Raw genomic sequence first — 22,274 nt, 5'->3', positions numbered from 1 at the left:
TTGGCAATAAAGCTCTTTCTGATTCTGATTTCTGATTCTGAATCAGAAGAGCCGACTCGCATCGAGTGAGAGCCAGCTGCCAGGTTTTTTTTTTTTCTTTGGCTGCTTACCTCAAGGCAGAACTTTGTTTTTATTGGTCAGCAATCGCATCGCGGCCAATCAGATGCGAGTTTATGGGATCATAACATTATGTAAAAACAGAGAGGGGGATGAAGCGGCACTCCACTAGTGATGGGAAGTTCGGATCATTTTACCGACTCAGACTTTTGAGTCTGTTCAGCAAAATGAACGAATCTTTTTTCGAGTCATTCATTCATTTTGTTCATTTTAGCAAAATGTAATACAAATTATGTTACTTCCCCAACACATCTAGTACTTAAGCAAACGTTGATCACGCTACATATAATACAAAACTAAAAGGTTATGAGATACAGAAAAAAATAATAATTCTTTACCTGGGTCTTCAGTCTGTGATTAGCTCATCTCACCTCTTATTTGACAAGAAGTCTTCGGGTTTAATTCATTCCTTAACCACGTGACAGACCTATACGCGAAACCAACGCGGTCTTGAGCCATTAAGAGAATTGATTAGTTCATCTCATGAGTCTTTCGGGTCGAGTTTGACTCGTTCCTTAATCACGTGACAGACCCATGCGCTATTTCTGACATTTCTGTCACTGTGTTTTTGTTACTGTTTGTTGAGGATCTGTGGTTTGTTATTATTTTATAAATAAATAAAACCCTGTCATAAATAAAATATTGATTAATTTGTCTTTTTGACTGTCTATTGGTAAATAAACACTAGGCTATATAATAATATAATAATCAAAGCTTACAATAAAAAGTATTTATAGACTAGTTTGTTCATTTTTACTCCAGTTTTGAGTTTGCTGATATAATAATTGCTTTTCCTAGGAAGACTTGACATATTGTTGTAATATATGTATAAGAAGATTTCTCAAAAAATGACATAATGTCATACATTAAAAGCAAATAATATTTTGAATTTGAATTATTAATGTCAGTTTAAAACATTAAGGTTATGATAACTTCAGCTTTAACAGTTTTAACCCAGCTTCAGATCCTGGTGCGACTGCCAGTGCAGGGGCCATGTTTTGGGAAGACTTTGACGAGAGGGTAGCAAGTTTGAGCCTTCTGCTGCCTCTTCAGACCTCAGATGCTATGATGGCCAACCTTGCAGAGCCACTCTTACCCCACACATCAGACCCTCTGGCCTGGTGGAGGAGATGTTCACCAGTATACACAAGCCTTTCTGAAGTCACAAAGACAAGACTTTGCATTGTGGCCACATCCGTGCCATCTGAAATAATTATTTCTAAAACTGGGCTGATTATCTCAGATAGAAGAACTCACAGACTCAGCCCATCCAAGGTCAGGGAGCTTGTTTTTTTTTTTTGTTTTTTTTTTTTTAATGCAAACATGCCTTAAAGCAAGTCCTAAAAATATAGCCACAGTGTGTTATTTAATTTAAAGCTTATTTATAAAAAGACTAGCTTGTTGTGCAATATTTTTGTGAATTTAAAGGTAATTTTTATTATTATTTAAATTTATTTTGGAATAGTTGTCCTCTTTGTAACAAAGCTTGTCTGGTGCTAAATTAAACAATAAACAACAATTGAAAAGTATGTACACAGTATTTTTTTAATGTTTAAAGTGTCATATGTTACAAAAGTATGGTTTACACAGACAATCTGATTTAATAACTACACAATTAAACAAAAACAAACAGACAGAAAAAAAGATCAACATTTTAAGCATAACCAACTCTTTATTTCCACATTCAGTGTTATGGAAAAGTACCATCATGACAGAAATTAAAAGCAACAATTTGAAACCAGAAATGCATCACGTAACTGTAAGAATAAATAATAATAATAATAATAATAATAATAATAAATACTACGCACCCATTTGTAAGGAAAGTTGTAAATTAACGAATTACTCCAGCCAATGTTGTCACATCACGGGACAAAAGAACGAACAATCCGAAGAACTGAAAGATCAATCAATTCTCTTTCCGGCTCAGAGTGCATTGGGTTTAGTGTATGGGGCTGTCACGTGATTAAAGGCCATGTTGCAGGTTAACCACCACTTTCGATTAATGGGTACATAAATCACTCAAGATATGCATATCATTTTTGAAATGGTCTTGAAAACCTATTTTTTAAGTTTTTGGTAGTAACGTTTTTTACGCAACTCGGTGATGACGTAACGTTGGGGAGAAGTCAAGGAAAGGTAGCCTCAGTCTAGTATGATGCAGCGTTCCAGGCAACCCTTGTTTTTCCGTGGCTTCCCCCCCGTGAACTTGTGTCTCGTACTAGATCGATGTACTCCGAGTTCCGAGGTCACACAGCACGCGAAACAATGATGGCAGCCCCTACGGATAATACTGCCTACGGATGCAGTGTTTATGCAAGTGGTACACATTGAAAAAATTATTTTAGGTCAATGTAACCTTGCATTAAAATAAATAATCTAGTTACAATTCCTTGCGCTCAGAAAGTTTGGCGTAACTTGCCTGGAACGGTACAAAGTCGTTAGTTGTGGTATGAAATAGTGATTACGAGCTCAAAAATCTGCCTGGAACGCAGCATCAGAACTAACGTTATAGCGACTGACGGATGAGGAAGAGGTGGCGAGAGCAAACATGTGCGATGACCCGCAGCGGTGTGATTTCAATCGAGCCAGCCGTGAGAGGGCAAATGAGGAATTGCCAAGAACTGATGGCCGTCAAAGCCTGTAATGCATGGTCCGAGGAGAATGAGTGGAGAGTTGGTGTCCTGGTGAGTAGCTATCATTTAGCATCGCAGCAATGAGCACTGGAGCTAGTCTACGAGCAGCAGTGCACTTTGACACTTTTTTGTGTTCTTTATATCTAGTGGCAGTGATCATGACGTTAGTTCAGATAAGTACCGGTAACCGGTAACCTTTGTCATAGTGTCAGTACCGGTAACCTTTGTCATCTAGAAATAGAAGGCATCATGCTTGCTATATGGACTTTTCTAAGCGTTTATCTCTTTCTCCGGTGAAAATGTTGTTGCAAACGTGCGTGTCGCGGTGTTTGACAGGAGCTTGGGTGGGTGCAGTCCCATGGAAACAATTATAAGGATTGTCATAAAAACGCTGCACATGAAAGGGGTTTCAACACACAAACCATTCATTTTTGCAAAATTATGGTAAAACAAAGGTTTACGAAAAAAAAAAAAAAAATCCTAAATTAAAAGCCATTCAGGAGTCGATAGAGCTGGCTCTTCTTTGGGAGCGGAGCAGATAGTGACTTCCCATCACTATCTGCCATAGCGAAAGTGGAGGTTTCTGTAGAATGATTACAAAAGTAACAGACGGTTTAGGTCATCTTCACTTCATCTATGACTGGAAGATAAAAGTAAAATAGCTCTTCGAGTGAGTGGATGGGTGGCTCTTAAAAGAGCCTTTGGGGTGTGTCTCGGGGTCGGACTGCTCTACTTGGAGCTGGTGTACTTGGTGACGGCCTTGGTGCCTTCGGACACGGCGTGTTTGGCCAGCTCCCCGGGCAGCAGCAGACGCACGGCGGTCTGGATCTCTCGGGAAGTGATGGTGGAGCGCTTGTTGTAGTGAGCGAGACGAGACGACTCACCGGCGATGCGCTCGAAGATATCGTTGACGAAAGAGTTCATGATGCCCATCGCCTTCGAAGAGATCCCGGTGTCAGGATGAACCTGCTTCAGCACTTTGTACACGTAGATGGCGTAGCTCTCCTTCCTGGACTTTCTGCGCTTCTTTCCTCCTTTCGCGGCGGTCTTAGTGACGGCCTTCTTGGAGCCTTTCTTCGGCGCGGACTTCGCTGGTTCAGGCATGATGATGTTTCCGATTCAATCTCTCAGAAATCAGTAGCGGACTGAATTCATACAGGGCTAGTTATTCACTAGTCTATGTTAATTTTGTGGGACCTTGTGGTTCCGTGTTTTTATTGGTCAGACCCATAACCTTGCATTTAATTGGACCATTCAAGTCGTTACTTAACTGGAAATAGAGCCAATCACAGGCGCTTAAATTATAGCCCCACCCACCACACCACGTTTGAACGACACCTACCCGACTGGGTTGTTTGTTTCATTTCTCGCTATTTTTTTTTTTTTTTTATGTATATATTTTGAGAAAATAAATAGTTTTAGATAAATATCATGCACAAATTGTTTAACTATTATAAATCCATTAAGGAAATTACAAAGGAAAAATAGCCAAAAAGCATCGATTGTTTAACATTGAGTGTTTACTATTGTTCTTTTGCATTATTAACACAATTTTCATATGTAATACTGCAAAGCTGCTTTGACACAATCTTTATCGTTAAAAGCGCTATATAATCAAATATATCTTGACCTGGAGCTCGGTTGTTATAGTTTAAAGAAATGTAAAATAAAAAGCCCTTTGATTAAAATAGATTCGCCTTTATTTGCCGAAATAATTCTACGTATGTAACCTTAAACTTTAAGCCTTAAATCAGATATTCTTTCTCTTAAACAGAATAAAGAAAAGTTAATAAAACTGTTTATTTTAACGTAAACGTCTAAAATGCACTGATGCTTAAAGCATCTTTAAAAACAACAACGACCTATCAGATCCATAAGACTAAACTATTTGTAACGGCTGTATAAACACTTTTCGTATAATATGCAGCACCATGAGCTCTTTAAGTGAGAGTGTGGGTGGCTCTTAAAAGAGCCGTTGGGTTTGTTCTCGGATCTGATGCGGTTTATCCTCCGAAGCCGTACAAGGTGCGTCCCTGTCGTTTGAGCGCGTACACAACGTCCATGGCGGTGACGGTCTTTCTCTTGGCGTGCTCGGTGTAGGTGACGGCGTCGCGGATCACGTTCTCCAGGAACACCTTCAGCACACCGCGGGTCTCCTCGTAGATCAGACCGGAGATGCGCTTGACTCCGCCGCGGCGGGCTAGACGACGAATGGCGGGTTTGGTGATTCCCTGGATGTTATCGCGCAGCACCTTACGGTGACGCTTAGCGCCTCCTTTTCCGAGTCCTTTACCGCCTTTGCCTCTTCCAGACATGATGAGATGATCTCTATTTTACTCATACAACGGAAAGTATTACAACACAAATGCTTAAGGGAGACGTTTTACAGTTGCCTACAGGACCTAACTGAAACCAGCTGCGCGTCACATGACACCCCCCCCCCCCCCCTAGTTCGAGCAAGAAACAATCGATAGTTGTCCTTTGTTTCTTTTTTTCATAAAAAAAAATTGACAGATATGATTTATTAGAGCAAATTAAATTAATATTTACATATGTGCGCATTTGACGTATGTATTATGTTGTTTCCTGTGTGTGTGTGTGTGTGTGTGTGTGTGCCAAAAACCCCGAATCATTTTTTTATAAACAACTTTAACTTTGTTTCATTTTCTCTCAGTCTGTCAGACTGGAGCGGTACAAAAAAAACAAAAAGCTCTATTACTGTGCGTGGTGGCGGATGGTAATGCATCGCGCATCACTCAACTTGTTTGCCAACTGCCAATAAAAACTAACGAAGAAGAATATAAATCTTCTGGGGGTGTCCCCACCAAAGCTGAGTCCAAACCTACGCCAATGGGCTAATGGGTTGGAGTTTAAAAGTGTTATTAATGAGATGGAAGTTAAACCGGATCTCATATACAAGAGTCATGGCTTAAACCTAGATTTGATTTTGTTATTAAACGATATGTGAGTGAGAGAAGAGATCGAGAGGAGGGTAATGGTGTAGGGTGTATTTACTCTGATTAAGGAAGGCATGCATTATAGATCATTAGGCAAAGGTGTAGCACAAGAGTATGTTGTAGTGGAGGTATAGGTGAATGGGAAAAAGTATGTTATAATAAACTTTTATAATCCTTGTAAGAAATTAGTGTTGCGTGAATTAGAACAAATAGAGGGTCTTAATGAAGATAGGGTGATTTGGGGAGGTTTAGAGACAGATTCTAATGGAATGGTGATGGAAGATTTGATAGATCGGAGGAGTTTGGTATGTCTGAATAATGGGGGTAGTACAAGAATAGATGTGGCTACAGGTAAAGAGTCTGTGCTGGATCTAACAATGGTGTCTGATTCAATCGCATGGAGTGCTGAGTGGGAAATATTGCGACAAGATACTATTGGGAGTGATCACTATCCAATAATGATATATGTTAATGTAAATGTGAGAGGAAGTAAGGGGAATCAAGGAAATATTGGTAGATGGGGGTTTGATAAAGCGAATTGGGAAGAATTCATGAGTCTGAGTGAAGATGGATTGAAGAATATTATAGATAGATCTGTAGAAATGATAAGTGATGATATTGTTTATGCCATTAGAGCAGCAGCAAATAAATGTACCGAAGAGGAAAGGAGGTAGGAAGAATAAGATTGTGCAAGTGCAGTAAGAAGGAAAAGGAAAGCATTTAGCATAGTTAAGAAAACACATAATTTCCAAGATTTAATAGAGTATAAAAAAGCACAAGCTGAGGTAAGGAAGATTGTAAGGAAAGCTAAGAAAGAGTATTGGATGGCTTATTGTGATGAAATAGGGAAGAATACACCAGTAGAGGAGGTATGGGGCATGATTAAGAAAATGAAAGGGATTCAAAAGAGTAATGGATATCCAGTTTTAAGTATGGAGGGAGAAATAGCTGTGGAGGATGGAGATAAAGTGGAAATGTTTTTAAAGGCATTTATTAATGTAAATAGCTCAGAAAATTTGACTGAACAGAAAATGAGAGAGGTTGTGATGAAGGAATATCCTGAAATAAAGAAGAAAAAAGAGGCTGAGGATAATTTGTTAGATCTATTATTTTCTATGAGTGAGTTAAAGAATGCAGTAAGAAGAATAAAACAATCTACTACAGGAATGGATGGAATTAAGTTTTTGTATGATGAAGCATTTTAGTGAAATTTCTATGGAAGTGATTTTAACATTTTATAATAGAATATGGATGGAAGGTATAATTAAGTTGGAAGGAAGCACTAATTATACCTATTAAAAAGCCTAGGAAAGATCCAAGTAATCCTATAAATTATCTTCCAATAGCTTTAACTTCTCATTTATGTAAGGTAATAGAGAGAATGTTAACTGACAGATTGACTCATCATCTGAAAAAAAAAAATGAACTGGTTTTCTTCTTATCAAAGTGGGTTCAGGTGTGGTAGAGGGACTATGGGTCCAATAGTATTATTAGAAGATTAAATAAGAAAGGCATTTATAAATAAGGAAAGTGTCATTGCTGTTTTATTTGATAAAGAAAATGCCTATGATATGTTGTGGAAAGAGGGGTTACTAATAAAGTTGCAGAAGATGAGTATAAAAGGAAGATTGTATAATTGGATTAAAGAGTTTTAATTGGAAGAAGTATTAGAGTAAAGATGGGTGGAGCTACAGTATATCTTCAAGTGGAATAACTGATAATGGTACACCTCAGGGCAGTGTAATTAGTCCACTTTTATTTATTATCATGATTAATGATGTTTTCTTTTTTTTTCAAGGATTGATAGAAGTCTGGGGAAATCATTGTTTGCTGATGATGGGGCTATCTGGTTTAGAGGAAAGAATATAGAGTATAACCTAAAGAAAATTCAACATGCGCTAAATGAAGTAGAAAAGTGGTCAGGGAAAAATGGTTTTAAGTTTTCAGTGGAAAAGACAAAAGTAATAGTTTTTACTAAAATGAGGAGGAATATGGATGTTAAGTTAAAATTATATTCAAAAAATAATTAGAGTGTGTAAGTACAGTAAGATTTCTAGGAGTTTGGTTTGATAATAGAATAAATTGGAGAGAGCATATTGAATAAATGGTGGGAAGATGTAAGCGAGTTGTGAATTTAATGTATTTCAGGTCAGGAATGGGGAGCAGATAGATTGGCTTTGAAAACTGTATATATAGTTTATAGTTTTTATAACTATATATATATATATATATATATATATATATATATATATATATATATATATATATATATATATATATATATATATATATATATATATTAGTAAACCCGGATAAGTTTAATTTACTTAAAAAACTTCCTGGTAACTGAGTTGTGTATTTGTGGTGCACGGTACGACGGTCAATCAACATCGATTTACATTGCAAAATTAACACATCATTCAACGTTAATCCAAGGTCTCCATGACGGCCATAATTCACCCGTTGATGAAGGTAAAACGGTGAAACAACGTCACAATATCACCGTTGATCCAATTTGCTAAATCGAAAGGTAATTCTACGTTGATTCAACCCTGGTATCTGACGTTGTTTCAAGGTTGAAACGCCGACCGGGATCTAGCTCACTTTGTACATCAGCCACTGAAGATGTTTTTACCAAAATAATACTGAAGTGATCAGATATCAGTGGTGTCAAAAGTACTGGCATTCATTACTCAAGTAGAAGTATAGATACTAGGGTTTAAAAAGACTTTTGTAGAAGTTGAAGTATCAACTCAAGCTTTTTACTCAAGTAAAAGTGTAAAAGTACTGGTTTAAAAAACTACTTAAAGTATAAAAGTAAAAGTAATGTAAGGGAACAAATTGCCATTAAGAACAAAAGCTTAGGCCGCACCACAGGGGCCTATTGTGTACTACCCCACCGCCTCAAAAAACATTTTTCTAAAGGCCATAGGCCATAATGACTATAATGTTATATTAAAATGTTAATGTTGAAAAATTTGGGATGCACTAGGCTTCCTGTTTCAGCCGCATATATGAAAATACAAAAATGGTGTGCACATCCCAAACATCCAATTAGGACGCAGGTGCAAAACAACTAAATGATATAGACAAATAAAGAAGTGAAGTCTGAACACTGAAAACTACTGCTCCAGAGGAATTTAATCAAGCAACGTTTCGACCTTCAGGTCTTCCTCAGCCGCATATATGCCCATTTAAAATGAACGCACTTTAGTACAATGCAAATACATTAAAGGACTAGAGATATGATGACTAGTTGCCAATAAGTACTGTTATGGTGCAAAAAGTCAAACTTCAGAGGCTTGTCATCAATAACTTTTAATGGAATGTACATCCAAGATTAGCTACAGGAATCTGCGAGGGCAATGGACAAGAACATTGGTGCAGGCTTAGTAACAATTACACTTGTATGGTTGTCTATTTACAGTAAACATTATAGTGCTGTCAAAATGAATGATTAATCCAAGTGATTAATCAAAAACTAAAACTGAAAAAGAAATCATAATCCTGATACTTTCTTGATTGATAGCTTCTTGTATTTGGTACATATGTCTGCTATGTCCAGTGTTCGGGGGGTAACGAGTTACAAAGTTGGTATAGCCTACTTATCACAACATTGTCAATCGCATCGTCAATCGAAAACGCTAATTTATTAAAACGTCTCGCTACCGAACTACCTACAGTAGCTTAATTTGTGGAGGACGAAGAAAAGGCACTCATTTGGTAAATGAGCCAGTGAGAAATAATAACTTTTAAGTAGGGTCGTGCCTTTTCAATACTTTTAAAACGGTACCGGCTCCTAAACGGTGCCTGAACCGATACTTTAAAAAAAAGAACCACAAAAAAACTATGGATAACTTTAAAGAACATTACAAATATTTAAAATAAATCCATAGCTTGTTGTGCAAGTTGTGCTTCCCTTAATCTAAGGCTAATAAATGTATTTCACAGTCTGGGTCATTATTTAATACAAAAGCACACATAATGTTTCTACTGTATCTCTGTCACTCACTCTGATATTTAGTTAACATGAGTGCTGTCTGTCACTGTCTTAAATCAGTTCTGTGAATTACTGTATGGTCATTAATGAATTCTTTATAAAGTAGCAACAATGTCGTTTTTAAAATACAGTACTGTGCAAAAGTCTTATGGAAAAAATCGTATTTTCTCCCCAAAAAGGGTTTTAAGCCAGTTATTTATATCTGTAGTGTGTCAGTAGGAAATATCAGTTTGCCATTAATTTTAATAATAATCTAGTGCGATTTTGAATGCACAAGCAGTCTGACAACGGCAAAATTAATGTTTGGAAATGTAAACTGATATATTTTATACTGAAACACTACAGCAAAATATATAAATAACTGTCCGAACACCATTCTTTTAAGTGAAAATACTAACGTGTCTAAGACTTTTGCACAGTAGTGTATGTATAAAGTACGTATGATTAAATTAAGAATATTTAAATAAGTTTAATTAAAGTATGTGTTCGTTCATATGTGTTAAGGGCTAAATTTTCGCTGGAAGAAACGGCTGTGGTTTGATGAGCGAAAACTTTACAGATGAGAAACCGACTGCTACCTCGTGACCTTTTGTAAACTGTATTTATGACAAAGAACTGCACAGATGGATATTCTAACAATCTAAACACATACCTTGTGTCCTCTGTTTGTTTAAGTGCGCATGCGCTGCTCCGTTCGCGGTCTGCGCCTCTGAAAGACGGGAGGAGACCGGTCTGACGCTGGTTTCATGTGAAATTTAAGCGGACTGACTCTGAGGCGATCGGATACCGGTTCCATACCCAACCCTACTTTTAAGAAATATATTTTTTGATAAACGAACCCAAAACTGTCTATGTCCTGGCTGGACTGTGATGTGATTTATGTCACGTGCAGGTGCGATGGATCGCGTACAGACCAATAGGGTGTCGGAATGGTATATGTTTATACTTATCATCCAACCACAATCAAATTCACTCCATCCGGATGGCGCGATTTATCTGGATAGGTTTTTTTTTTTTTTTTTTGAATGATGACAAGCCGGAATGAAAACAAGCCGAAATGAAATAGCAGTAACGAAGGTATTTTTAAAATGTAAGGAGTAGAAAGTACAGATACTTGCGTGAAAATGTAAGGAGTAGAAGTAAAAAGTCGGCTGAAAAATAATCACTCAAGTAAAGTATAGATACATCAAATTTCTACTTAAGTACAGTAACGAAGTATTTGTACTTCGTTACTTGACACCTCTGTCAGATATACATTACTATAACTATTGTTGGTGTTAATTCAATTAAAACATCGGTCATATTAGCATTTCATGTAGTCTATCGGCTGAATAAAGGATGAGGAGCCCCGGACCTGTGTGTGCTTCAAGCTGCCCAAAACTACAGCTGTATCAAACACTGTACACCACACTCACTGATGCTCATGCAATTAAACCACTCTCGAACTGTTTCTGAAACACACAGAGGACTATTTCGGTGTTTCTTCAACCTTTAACACTTAAATATAGCATTAGATTTACACTCGGCTCTGTTCCGTGGCTGATGCTCGCCTCGAGTTTGATCTGACCGGGGCGAAAGCAACATTTCCTCGTCGCGGGTTTTAGTCTCCACAGAAAGCCAAGAACCTCTGCTTGGTGTTGACTTTGTTTCTACTGCGCTTAACTATGTTAACACTCGAGTTTTGCCCCTAAATGTAGGAGAAGAAAACACAAGCGCGAGCGGCTCTCGGAGGCGCGCAGACAGCGAGCGGGCGGGTTGAGTCTATAAGGTTCTCATGTGTTGTTTAAGAGCGCAGCGCTGCTCGAGCGACACACATTGAACTCAGTGTTTGAAAGACTGTGATTCCGCTCCGAGAAATGGCAGAAACCGCTCCAGCAGCCGCCGCTCCGCCGGCCAAAGCGCCCAAGAAGAAGTCCGCCGCCAAAGCCAAGAAAGCAGGTCCCGGCGTCAGTGAGCTGATCCTCAAAGCCGTGTCCGCGTCCAAGGAGAGGAGCGGAGTGTCCCTCGCCGCCCTGAAGAAAGCTCTCGCCGCCGGCGGCTACGACGTGGAGAAGAACAACTCCCGCGTCAAGCTCGCCCTCAAGAGCCTGGTGACTAAAGGCGCCCTGCTGCAGGTCAAAGGGACCGGCGCCTCCGGCTCCTTCAAGATCAGCAAGAAGCAGACCGAGACCAAGAAGAAAGCGGCTCCTAAAGCCAAGAAGCCCGCGGCCAAGAAACCCGCTGCTGCCAAGAAGCCCAAGAGCGCAGCTGCAAAGAAGCCCGCCGCTAAGAAATCCCCCAAGAAGGCCAAGAAACCCGCCGCCGCTAAGAAGGCCACAAAAAGCCCCAAGAAGGCGACGAAGAGCCCCAAGAAAGCGAAGAAGCCCGCGGCGCCCAAGAAAGCAGCCAAGAGCCCCAAAAAGGCGAAGACCGCCAAACCCAAGACGGCAAAGCCTAAAGCTGCCAAGCCTAAAAAGGCAGCTCCCAAGAAGAAATAAAACTCTTCTGTTTTCTTCCCCAACGGCTCTTTTCAGAGCCACCCACAAACTCTGAAGAAAGAGCAAAAGAAAGTCACGCATTTATAATAATACCATCTTCATTTAAATTGACTCATGTTTTACACGTTAAAAGCATAACAAAAGAAGTATTAATGTGAACAGCTGTAATGGATCAGCAATATATATTTAATCAGGTTAAAAACAATGTGTAGTGTGTGTGTGTATATGAAAGTTAAACTGACGTGACTTTCAGCCAAGTATGGTGACCCATACTCCTAATTTGTGCTCTGCATTTAACCCATCCGAAGTGCACACACACACACACACTGTGAACACACACCCGGAGCAGTGGGCAGCCATTTATGCTGCGGCGCCCGGGGAGCAGTTGGGGGTTCGATGTCTTGCTCAAGGGCACCTAAGTCGTGGTATTGAAGGTGGAGAGAGAACTGTACATGCACTCCCCCCACCCACAATTCCGTCCAGCCCGAGACTAGAACCCACAACCTTTCGATTGGGAGTCCAACCCTCTAACCATCTCTAACCACACACACACACACACACACACACACACACACACACTACTAAACATTGATTTTAACCTGATTAAATATAGATTATCAATATCAATATTATATAAATATTATAGATATCAAACATTCACTGATGCTCCAGAAGGAAACAAGATGCATTAAGAGCTGGGGGGTGAAAACTTTTGGAATTTGAAGATCAATGTAAATTGTACTTAATTTGTGTACCGGGAAACATACAAGTATCTTCTGTTGCTTACGAAGGGCAGAACTAAATGGAAAAAAATTATATTTCAACAAAATAAGAAAAATTTGGCCATCTTCATCGTGTTCAAAAGTTTTCACCCCCAGCTCCTAATGCATCTTGTTTCCTTCTGGAGCATCAGTGAATGTTTGAATCTTTTTTAATAGTTGTGTTTGAGTCCCTCAAATGTCCTCAGTGTGATAAGATGTAACTCAAAATCATACAGTCACTGCTGGAAAGGGTTCAAATATGTAAAGATGCTGGAAAACTGAAGAATCTGCAGGAGCTTAAAGATTTTTTCTGAAGAACGCTGCTCAGTTTAACTGTTCAGAACAAACAAGGGACTCATGCACAACCATCACAAAACAGAAAGACAGTCGAGGATCATCAGGTAACAGAACACAGTGCTAAGAACCAAGGGTTCCCAAACTTTTGAGTGGGGTTATTTTAATAATTTCAGCATTTATTTTGTCTAGTGGAGTAAATGTTAATATATTTTATGTACAATATCTTACTCATGACAGTACTAAATAAAATATAACATGCATTTAGTATGATCTCTCTTATTTTTTGAAAATTACTTGCATTTTCACAGAACCTGCAAAGGGTCCCCAAACTTTCGATCCCCACTGTATATATATCGTTTTATATACTCTCGATTGTCTCTAGAAGCTCACTGTTACTTTTAAATTAAATGTTTTCTCCTGGAGTTCCTGCTCAACTCAATCCCAGCAGCTGAGTCATTAGCCATCTTCAAGAAACACATCTCATATTTTCCATCTTAATATGACCCTCTAACTTTAACAAGCTTGTCTCTTTTAGGCTTGCACTCTATTCATTTGCTGCTTGTTTTCCTTATTTAAAAAAAAAGCAAAACTTATCCAACACCTATCATACTTTCTTGTTTCTAATGTTTTCTGTCCTCATGTGTTTAATCAGAAATGGTATGTTTATTTACTTATTTTTATCTGAAATGCTGCTCAGTCCGCGCGCAGATGTGGAGGCGTGGCTTTGTCGGTGGATGTTGGAGGGAAGTTAATTGATTGGTTTAAAATCTTACAAGGTCTAAACCAATGGACGACTGGCACGCTCTTTTAAAACCAGCACAGCGTGTTTCAGAACGCTATTATTTCTCTTTCTTGAAGTTGAAGTATTTGAAAATTGAAAATGAGCGGAAGAGGAAAAACCGGTGGCAAAGCGAGAGCGAAGGCCAAGACTCGCTCCTCCAGAGCAGGGCTGCAGTTCCCCGTCGGCCGTGTTCACAGACTTCTCCGCAAAGGGAACTACGCAGAGCGCGTCGGTGCCGGAGCTCCCGTCTATCTGGCGGCTGTGCTCGAGTATCTGACCGCTGAGATCCTGGAGTTGGCTGGAAACGCCGCGAGAGACAACAAGAAGACCCGCATCATTCCCCGTCACCTGCAGCTGGCGGTGCGCAATGATGAGGAGCTCAACAAACTCCTGGGTCGAGTGACCATCGCTCAGGGCGGCGTGCTGCCCAACATCCAGGCCGTGCTGCTGCCCAAGAAGACCGAGAAACCCGCCAAAGCCAAGTAAACCGAGTCCGCTCTGCTTCTCCAACACAAAGGCTCTTTTAAGAGCCACCCACTTCATCTGACAGAGAGCGATTTACTTTATTTCACTACTTCCTTTATTTCACTACTTCCTTTATTTCACTAACACACACCATGTGTGTGCTTACATAAGATAAATAATGCGCTAACTAAACGTACCTTAACTATTACTGTTAACTCTTGACTCTTATTCACTTGGGTAACGAATCTGTTCAGTAATTTAAGACCGACAAAAGGATGTACTCGGAGTAACGGAGTGCAGAAGAAAGTCTACTTTCACCAGCACTTTTTAATGCCTGCTGAAAACCCAAGATGGAGCAGAGCATGTGTTCTGTAAGACTGAAGGACCATGCTTTCATGATAAATTTGATGTATACATTTATTCTCTGTTGGAAGGTTCATAGAATGCTATTATAATGCTTTTGTCAAAACATAGGCCTACAGCGGTGCTCTATCAGTCACCAACGAGAAAGTGTTTATTTTATTGTACTGTTTTGTGTTTTGCTGAGAGATCTTGGTTCTGAAAATAAAGTTGAATCAATAAATAAATAAATGAATGACGCGTAAAGTAGTAAACCGAAACAAAGCATTTTGAGCGGGAAACACAAACAGTCCCGTATGAAAACACAAGCTGCGCAGTCATTGGCTAGCAGTCATGGGCAGACTGATGACGGCATAAGCTCGTGACGGTAAGACGCTTTAAAAGCAGACGCATGAGACAGAGGAGCATTTTTCTACGTGCTCAGAACGGAGAGAGAAGTTGATCGCAGCGATGGCAAGAACCAAGCAGACCGCTCGTAAATCCACCGGTGGTAAAGCCCCGAGGAAGCAGCTCGCTACTAAAGCCGCCCGGAAGAGCGCCCCAGCCACCGGCGGCGTCAAGAAGCCCCACCGTTACAGGCCCGGGACCGTGGCTCTCCGAGAGATCCGCCGCTATCAGAAGTCCACCGAGCTGCTGATCCGCAAACTGCCTTTCCAGCGTCTGGTGCGAGAGATCGCTCAGGATTTCAAGACGGACCTGCGCTTCCAGAGCTCCGCTGTCATGGCCCTGCAGGAGTCCAGCGAGGCTTATCTGGTCGGTCTGTTCGAGGACACCAACCTGTGCGCCATCCACGCCAAGAGAGTCACCATCATGCCCAAAGACATCCAGCTGGCCCGCCGCATCCGCGGAGAGCGCGCTTAAACCCGCCGCTGACAAACACCCCAAAGGCTCTTTTAAGAGCCACACACACCGCACTGAACGAGACCGTTTCCACTTTACTGAAAATATAACTAATAGGAAGAAATGCGCTCTCCATCTGTTTCAGCAATTCTGTTCGAGTCATCAAATTGTGCTCCTATCAATGCTAGTTGCCCATCACTACAAAACAATCGACAGAAGTGTCGGTGTTAATCACTCAATTTCACAGCGATACACCAAGAAAATATGTTTCTAAAAAATTACATAAATTTATTCCACATAGATTTAACTGTGTTTAATGTGTCAGTAGAGGTAATTTCGTTATAATAACTGTTTATTTGCGGCTGAAGTGAGAATCAATGGTTTGCTGTAGCTCTTCCTTTTCTTCAGTGCGCGTTCCTTCAGCTCAAACACTGGAGCGCGCCTCTAAATGATACTGATCTACAATCAAAAGGTCTGTCAAATGCAAACATGTAAATGTGATTCAATAAGTCTTTGTCAAATAAACACGGATTTAAACACGACACAAAGCACAGACAAATGTTAGTGTATGGCTTTAAATCGCATGGTTTCCTGCTCGAATTGGGGGGTGGGGGGGTTGTGTGACGTGCCGCTGGTTTCAGTCAGGTCCTGTATGCAGCTGTAAATTGCCTCCCTGCAGCACTTACTCTATATTCGTTTTTCGTCGTACGACACGAATAGAGGTAATCCTATCATGTCTGGAAGAGGCAAAGGCGGTAAAGGACTCGGGAAAGGAGGCGCTAAGCGTCATCGTAAAGTGCTTCGCGATAACATCCAGGGAATCACCAAACCCGCCATTCGTCGTCTAGCTCGCCGCGGCGGAGTCAAGCGCATCTCCGGTCTGATCTACGAGGAGACCCGCGGTGTGCTGAAGGTGTTCCTGGAGAACGTGATCCGCGACGCCGTCACCTACACCGAGCACGCCAAGAGAAAGACCGTCACCGCCATGGACGTTGTGTACGCGCTCAAACGACAGGGACGCACCTTGTACGGCTTCGGAGGATAAACCGCTTCAGATCCCAGAACAAACCCAACGGCTCTTTTAAGAGCCACCCACACTCTCACTTAAAGAGCTCTCGTATGATGCTGTAACGTTAGTTAAACAATAGTGTTGTGTTAATCGGAGTTACAGTTAGTATTATAGTTTAATAGTGTTTTATTTTTTTAAATATATTACAGCACTAAGAATTAATCATGTTAAATAATTTAGAGTTTACAAAAGGTAACTTTACACAGGTTGAAGTAATAGATAAGAATTGTATAGAAGATAAAGGTGAATGTTATACTTCAACAAAAGGGGCTCTTTATTTATGATTTATGTAAGTTGTATAACATCCGAGCTCCAGATTATGTCACCTTTATTTATGTAGCGCTTTTAACCATGAAGATTGTGTCAAAGCAGCTTTACAGTATTAAATATGAAAATAGTCTGTCAATAATGAAAAAGAACAAAATTAAACACTCAATGTTCAGTTAAACAATCGATGCTTTATGTGTATTTTTCCTTCGTAATTTCTTTAATGGATTCATAATGGTTTAAAATTAATCATTTGCATTAAATTTATATAGAACTATTTATTTTCTCAAAATATGACAATAAAAAAGCGGGAAATTAAATAAACCGGAAACCAAGTCGGGTGGGTGTCGTTTAAACGTGGAGTGGTGGGTGGAGCTTTAATTTAAGCGCCTGTGATTGGCTCTATTTCCAGTTTAGTAACGCCTTGAATGATCCAATTAAATACAAGTTTATGGGTCTGACCAATGAAAACACGGAAACACAAGGACCCACAGAATTAACATAGACTAGTGAATAAATAGCCCTGTATGAATTCAGTCCGCTACTGATTTCTGAGAGATTGAATCGGAAACAACATCATGCCTGAACCAGCGAAGTCCGCGCCGAAGAAAGGCTCCAAGAAGGCCGTCACCAAGACCGCCGCGAAAGGAGGAAAGAAGCGCAGAAAGTCCAGGAAGGAGAGCTACGCCATCTACGTGTACAAAGTGCTGAAGCAGGTTCATCCCGACACCGGGATCTCTTCGAAGGCGATGGGCATCATGAACTCTTTCGTCAACGATATCTTCGAGCGCATCGCCGGTGAGTCGTCTCGTCTCGCTCACTACAACAAGCGCTCCACCATCACTTCCCGAGAGATCCAGACCGCCGTGCGTCTGCTGCTGCCCGGGGAGCTGGCCAAACACGCCGTGTCCGAAGGCACCAAGGCCGTCACCAAGTACACCAGCTCCAAGTAGAGCAGTCCGACCCCGAGACACACCCCAAAGGCTCTTTTAAGAGCCACCCATCCACTCACTCGAAGAGCTTGAAGTATTAATCAGAAGTTGCTATGTAAAGTTATTACTTGTATGAAATACCACGACTTAAGTGCCCTTAAGCAAGGCACTGAACACCCAACTGCTCCCCGGGCGCCGCACTGCTCCGGGTGTGTTCACAGAGTGTGTGTGTGTGTGTGTGTGCACTTCGGATGGGTTAAAAGCGGAGCACAAATTCTGAGTAAATCCGCGCCATTACACTTGTATGTTTGTTAGTTCTTATAGCTTTTTATTTATTTTACTTTAATGGAAAGCAATCTTTCCTTTTTTTTTTTTTTTTTTTTTTTTTTTGTTGTTGTTGCTAGAAATGGTTTAGTTGAGCTTATGAAAGTAGTGATTTGATTGAGGATAATTGAACCTAAATCGACTTATGTATATATATATATATATATATATTTTTTTTTTTTTTTTTTTTTTTTTTGTGATTCTTGTTTAGCATTTTGTACTTTTTTTTTTCTGTACTCTTATCTTTTTTTCACTTAAGTGAGTATCTAATCTAGTTTAACTTAAATGTAGTTATTACACATTAAATTAAATTAAGTTAATTTCATGTGACACATTTGAAGTGTTATTGCACACAGTGAACGGGTGGAGCAGCAGAGAAACTAGAAGTTCACCGCTGAGTCCCTCACGAGCCCAGATCAACACTTCAGGTTACTAGTGATGGGAAGTTCGGATCATTTTACTGACTCAGACTTTTGACTCACGTTCAGCAATATTAACTAATCTTTTTTTGAGTCATTTCGTTCATTTTAGCAAAATGTAATTAAAATGTTACGCGTTACTTTCCCAACACATCTAGTACTTAAGCAAACTGGTCAAAAAAGGTCGACTCTTTCCTTAATCACGTGACAGACCCATGCGCTATTTCTGATATTTCTGTCACTGTGTTTTTGTTACCGTTTCTTCAGGATCTGTTTTATTTTATAGATAGATAAAACCCTGTTATAAATAAAATATTGATTTGTCTTTTTGACCGTCTAGCAGTAAATAAACACTCCAAGCCTACAATTCAAAGTATTTATAGCCTAGTTTGTTAATTTTTAATTCAATTTTGAATTTGCTGTTATAATAATTACTTTTCCTTGGTCTAATGTATGTATAAGAAGATTGCTCAAAAAGGACATAATGACATAAATTAAAAGCAAATATCATTTTGAATCCTAAACAAGTAACACTACATTTCTATAGTCTAATCTGAAGGGTGAACTCAAGACATAAATCATACAAGTCATTTTTGAAGATTAGAAACCACTGTTTAAAAAAAAAAAGGAAAAAAAAATATCTCTTCATCAAAACGATTTTGCCATCATATGGAAAACATTTAAAGCATAATTATTATAAAAAATAATAATAAGTATCATGCATCCATTTGTAAATAAGGTTGTAAATTAACTAATTACTTTAGCCAATGTTGTCACGTCACGACAAAAGAACGAAAAACCCGAAGAGCCGAAAGATGAACTAATCAATTCTCTTTCCGGCTCAATACTGCATTGGTTTAGTCTGTCATAACATAACATCATTTCATATATATATATAATTAAATAACAAATATTAAACTGTTACGATGCTTCCACTATTCGAGCTCACTGATTGGTTTAAGAATAAACCACCAATTTATCGTAGATATTTTTGCTGCATGTGCTACAGAACAACAGATTCAAACATGTTTCCTCCTGACTGCTTGCTCCGCTGTCTCTCTACCCAGCAAACATTGGTCCGACGGCGACGTCGTGTGGCCGGCCAAAAATAGTCGCGGTAGGACGGCATAAATCGGTAGAAATATGTAACACAGAACATTTCCTTAAAATGCATTCAGATATGTTTGTACACGTTTATAGTTCTATGGGGTTTCATGTATAATTGTTTTCTTTGACTTTTAGATACGTGTAGTTCAATATTTACCCGTGTTGTGAATCGGTTGTGAGAGGACGTCACCTAGTGACGTCATTTACACGTGCGTTACACGTCCATCATGACCCTCTGTGAAATCCTTGTGGAATATGCAAAAGCTGTGCTTACACCTTGATTAATACTGCAATATTTAATTAAAGTGCACCAAGTAGTTTTTAAGAGGTTTTAAAGAGGTTGTGAATAGACGTCCACTGACGTCTTTTACACGTCTCCTCATGGTTTGTGAGAAGATGTCCAAGCAAGACTAGTAGGAATAAAAAATTATATACAAAGTAAATATATTCACTTCATCTTGTTTAAAAAAAATATAATCACAAAGAGCCCAGCGTAGTTAAGTGATTGCAAAGCAATGCTGCAATTTAGTCATTATTTTAACCTGTTTTATGTATTTGTTGTTATTATTTTTATTGAATCTATGCATATACATGTAAAACAGATATATACCCGGTCACAATTTCAGTCTGAGTTGGATGTAATTGCCAAAACGGTGCTGCCAAGATGTAGACACAAAACATACTGATATATTTCGTGATATTACAAAATCCCGCGATAGGATAGATTATCTCGCGAGATCTCGCTTTCTTTCCGGAAGTTCCGGTACATTAAGCAGGCAACCACCACGAGGAGGAGAGGACTCGAAGAGGACTCTTGGAGGGAGATTTGTCGATATAAATTACATAAAATCTACCGTGGGGTAAGTACATTTTGTATTATTTGATTAACGTGCTTGATTTTTATTTGTTTGACACGAAGGAACCGAGATAAATAATGCCCACTTTGTCAACTGAAATTCACAGAGTATGGCTAAAATTAGCTAACGTTAGAAGGCTAAAAGTTACTTATATTGATGTGATTTTTATTTGTACGCATTAATTAATTATTCAGGGGACATCACAGCTCTCCTGTCTTATCAGAAATGTCCTGTTCACTTTCTCACAGTTACACTGAGTGTTTCTCAAGGGCATCACATTAAATCATAACACCTTTTGTACAATACAAATAAAATCTAATGCTTGTTGATTACCTTTTTTTACCTAATGTTTCATTCATGATTCATTCATCTTGGTCCAAGGTTTTTTTTTTTTTTTAGCTGTAGACCATAAAGATATTTTGAAAATAAGTGCATGTCATTTATCTCAAATGTTTTATTGTATTTATTTTAAAAAGAAATGTGTTCTCATCCCTCAGATGCTGTGAAGAGGTGGAGACTCTGAATGGGATGCAGCGATGACAGAACACCTGAAGATTGCTCCGGGAAGAGATGGGGGTGGAGGTTACAAGAAATGAGCCAAACAACTGTAGTTTATTTAAGGGATAATTCATCCAAAAATGAAAATAGTCATAATTTTCTCACCCTCATGATACGATCATAATAATTTTTCCTACAGTGGCAGTTAATGGATTGTGAGATCTGCTTGGTTACAAACATTCTTCCAAATATCTTTGTGTTTATGAGACAACTGTGTAAGTCAATGACTAGATTAATAAAGCATTGATAAAAAGAAACCATCTTTTAACATTCTAGTAGAAAACATTCTCAGAAATGAAATTTTAATTAATGTTAGTTCTATACCGTTAAAAATCATTTACACCACTTTGATTTCATAAATAGCAATGATTTCAAATGTATTTTATGATGAGGGTCTTATGTTTTATGGTTTTCTTGTCACAAGACAACAATGGCTACTGAAAGGTGTTTATGCCACATGTTCAAATATTAATAATATTCTTAATATTATATGATTAAAGTATTTTAAAATAAATGTAATTAATATTGATTTATATTATATATTAAAAACATTAATAAACACTGCAAATATAAATTTTGAACAATAATAATGCACTTTAAGATTGAGTATTTGAGCCCTTTTTATTCAGTGATGCCCCTCATTAAATCATATTTCTGATGAAAAAAATGGTAGGCCTGTAAACTTATTTCAGAAATCCAAAATGGATACAAAGATAACATTGAAAAACTAATTTTTAAATATATTATCATCTTGAAGATTCTTATTTTTCATTGTCCCAGTAAAGCAAATATGAAAACAATATCTTCAGAACACAGAAAGGTGTACAGGTTTGAAACATGAGGGTGAGTAAATGAAAGAATTTCCCCTCTATATAATAATTCAGTATTTTGTAATTAGTATTTTAGTTTGGTTAACAGATGCTAAACTGTTCAAAAACAATAAAATGTGCTAAATCAGAACATGCTTCTTTTTTTGCATATGTCCACAAATAATGTGTTATTGTTAGTGATGTACGTGATTAAGATGTTTTATGAACGTTGGACCGATCT

General features: G+C 38.8%; 7 protein-coding genes across 8 annotated transcripts in view; 5 read left to right on the top strand and 2 right to left on the bottom strand.

Moving 5' to 3' along the window:
• Positions 1 to 22,274, top strand: part of LOC127962387 (histone H2B) — a 966,021-nt gene that overhangs the window by 18,007 nt on the left and 925,740 nt on the right. The window contains exon 1 of one of the 2 annotated variants that reach the window (XM_052561961.1): positions 17,574 to 17,743. The exons of the other annotated variant lie outside the window; for it this stretch is intronic. Within the exon in view, the coding sequence (XP_052417921.1) occupies positions 17,606 to 17,743 (138 nt within the window). The 5' untranslated portion in view covers positions 17,574 to 17,605. Of the gene's footprint in view, positions 1 to 17,573; positions 17,744 to 22,274 lie in introns of those variants that run through there. 2 annotated transcript variants of the gene reach the window in all.
• LOC127962395 (histone H2B) lies at positions 1,659 to 3,975 on the bottom strand. Its single transcript, XM_052561969.1, has one exon. It carries the CDS (start codon positions 3,855 to 3,857, stop codon positions 3,483 to 3,485), a length of 375 nt encoding a protein of 124 aa, XP_052417929.1. The 5' UTR covers positions 3,858 to 3,975; the 3' UTR covers positions 1,659 to 3,482.
• On the bottom strand, positions 4,565 to 5,109 carry LOC127962402 (histone H4). Its single transcript, XM_052561975.1, has one exon. It carries the CDS (start codon positions 5,066 to 5,068, stop codon positions 4,757 to 4,759), a length of 312 nt encoding a protein of 103 aa, XP_052417935.1. The 5' UTR covers positions 5,069 to 5,109; the 3' UTR covers positions 4,565 to 4,756.
• LOC127962361 (histone H1-like) lies at positions 11,512 to 12,290 on the top strand. Its single transcript, XM_052561937.1, has one exon. It carries the CDS (start codon positions 11,567 to 11,569, stop codon positions 12,185 to 12,187), a length of 621 nt encoding a protein of 206 aa, XP_052417897.1. The 5' UTR covers positions 11,512 to 11,566; the 3' UTR covers positions 12,188 to 12,290.
• Positions 14,089 to 15,036, top strand: LOC127962383 (histone H2A-like). Its single transcript, XM_052561956.1, has one exon. It carries the CDS (start codon positions 14,126 to 14,128, stop codon positions 14,510 to 14,512), a length of 387 nt encoding a protein of 128 aa, XP_052417916.1. The 5' UTR covers positions 14,089 to 14,125; the 3' UTR covers positions 14,513 to 15,036.
• The window catches only part of LOC127962369 (histone H3-like), a 931,300-nt gene continuing 924,292 nt past the window's right edge, over positions 15,267 to 22,274 (top strand). Inside the window, exon 1 of the mRNA XM_052561943.1 lies at positions 15,267 to 16,487. Coding sequence (XP_052417903.1) covers positions 15,302 to 15,712 — 411 coding nt within the window. The 5' untranslated portion in view covers positions 15,267 to 15,301 and the 3' untranslated portion in view covers positions 15,713 to 16,487. The remainder of the gene's footprint in view (positions 16,488 to 22,274) is intronic.
• Positions 16,425 to 16,783, top strand: LOC127962399 (histone H4). Its single transcript, XM_052561972.1, has one exon. It carries the CDS (start codon positions 16,425 to 16,427, stop codon positions 16,734 to 16,736), a length of 312 nt encoding a protein of 103 aa, XP_052417932.1. The 3' UTR covers positions 16,737 to 16,783.

The sequence above is a fragment of the Carassius gibelio genome, chromosome B7 (genome assembly GCF_023724105.1).
Source record: "Carassius gibelio isolate Cgi1373 ecotype wild population from Czech Republic chromosome B7, carGib1.2-hapl.c, whole genome shotgun sequence".
In the NCBI taxonomy this organism is placed as follows: domain Eukaryota; kingdom Metazoa; phylum Chordata; class Actinopteri; order Cypriniformes; family Cyprinidae; genus Carassius; species Carassius gibelio.
Note: the sequence above shows the minus strand (reverse complement) of the source record. Positions and strands in the feature narration are given on the sequence as shown.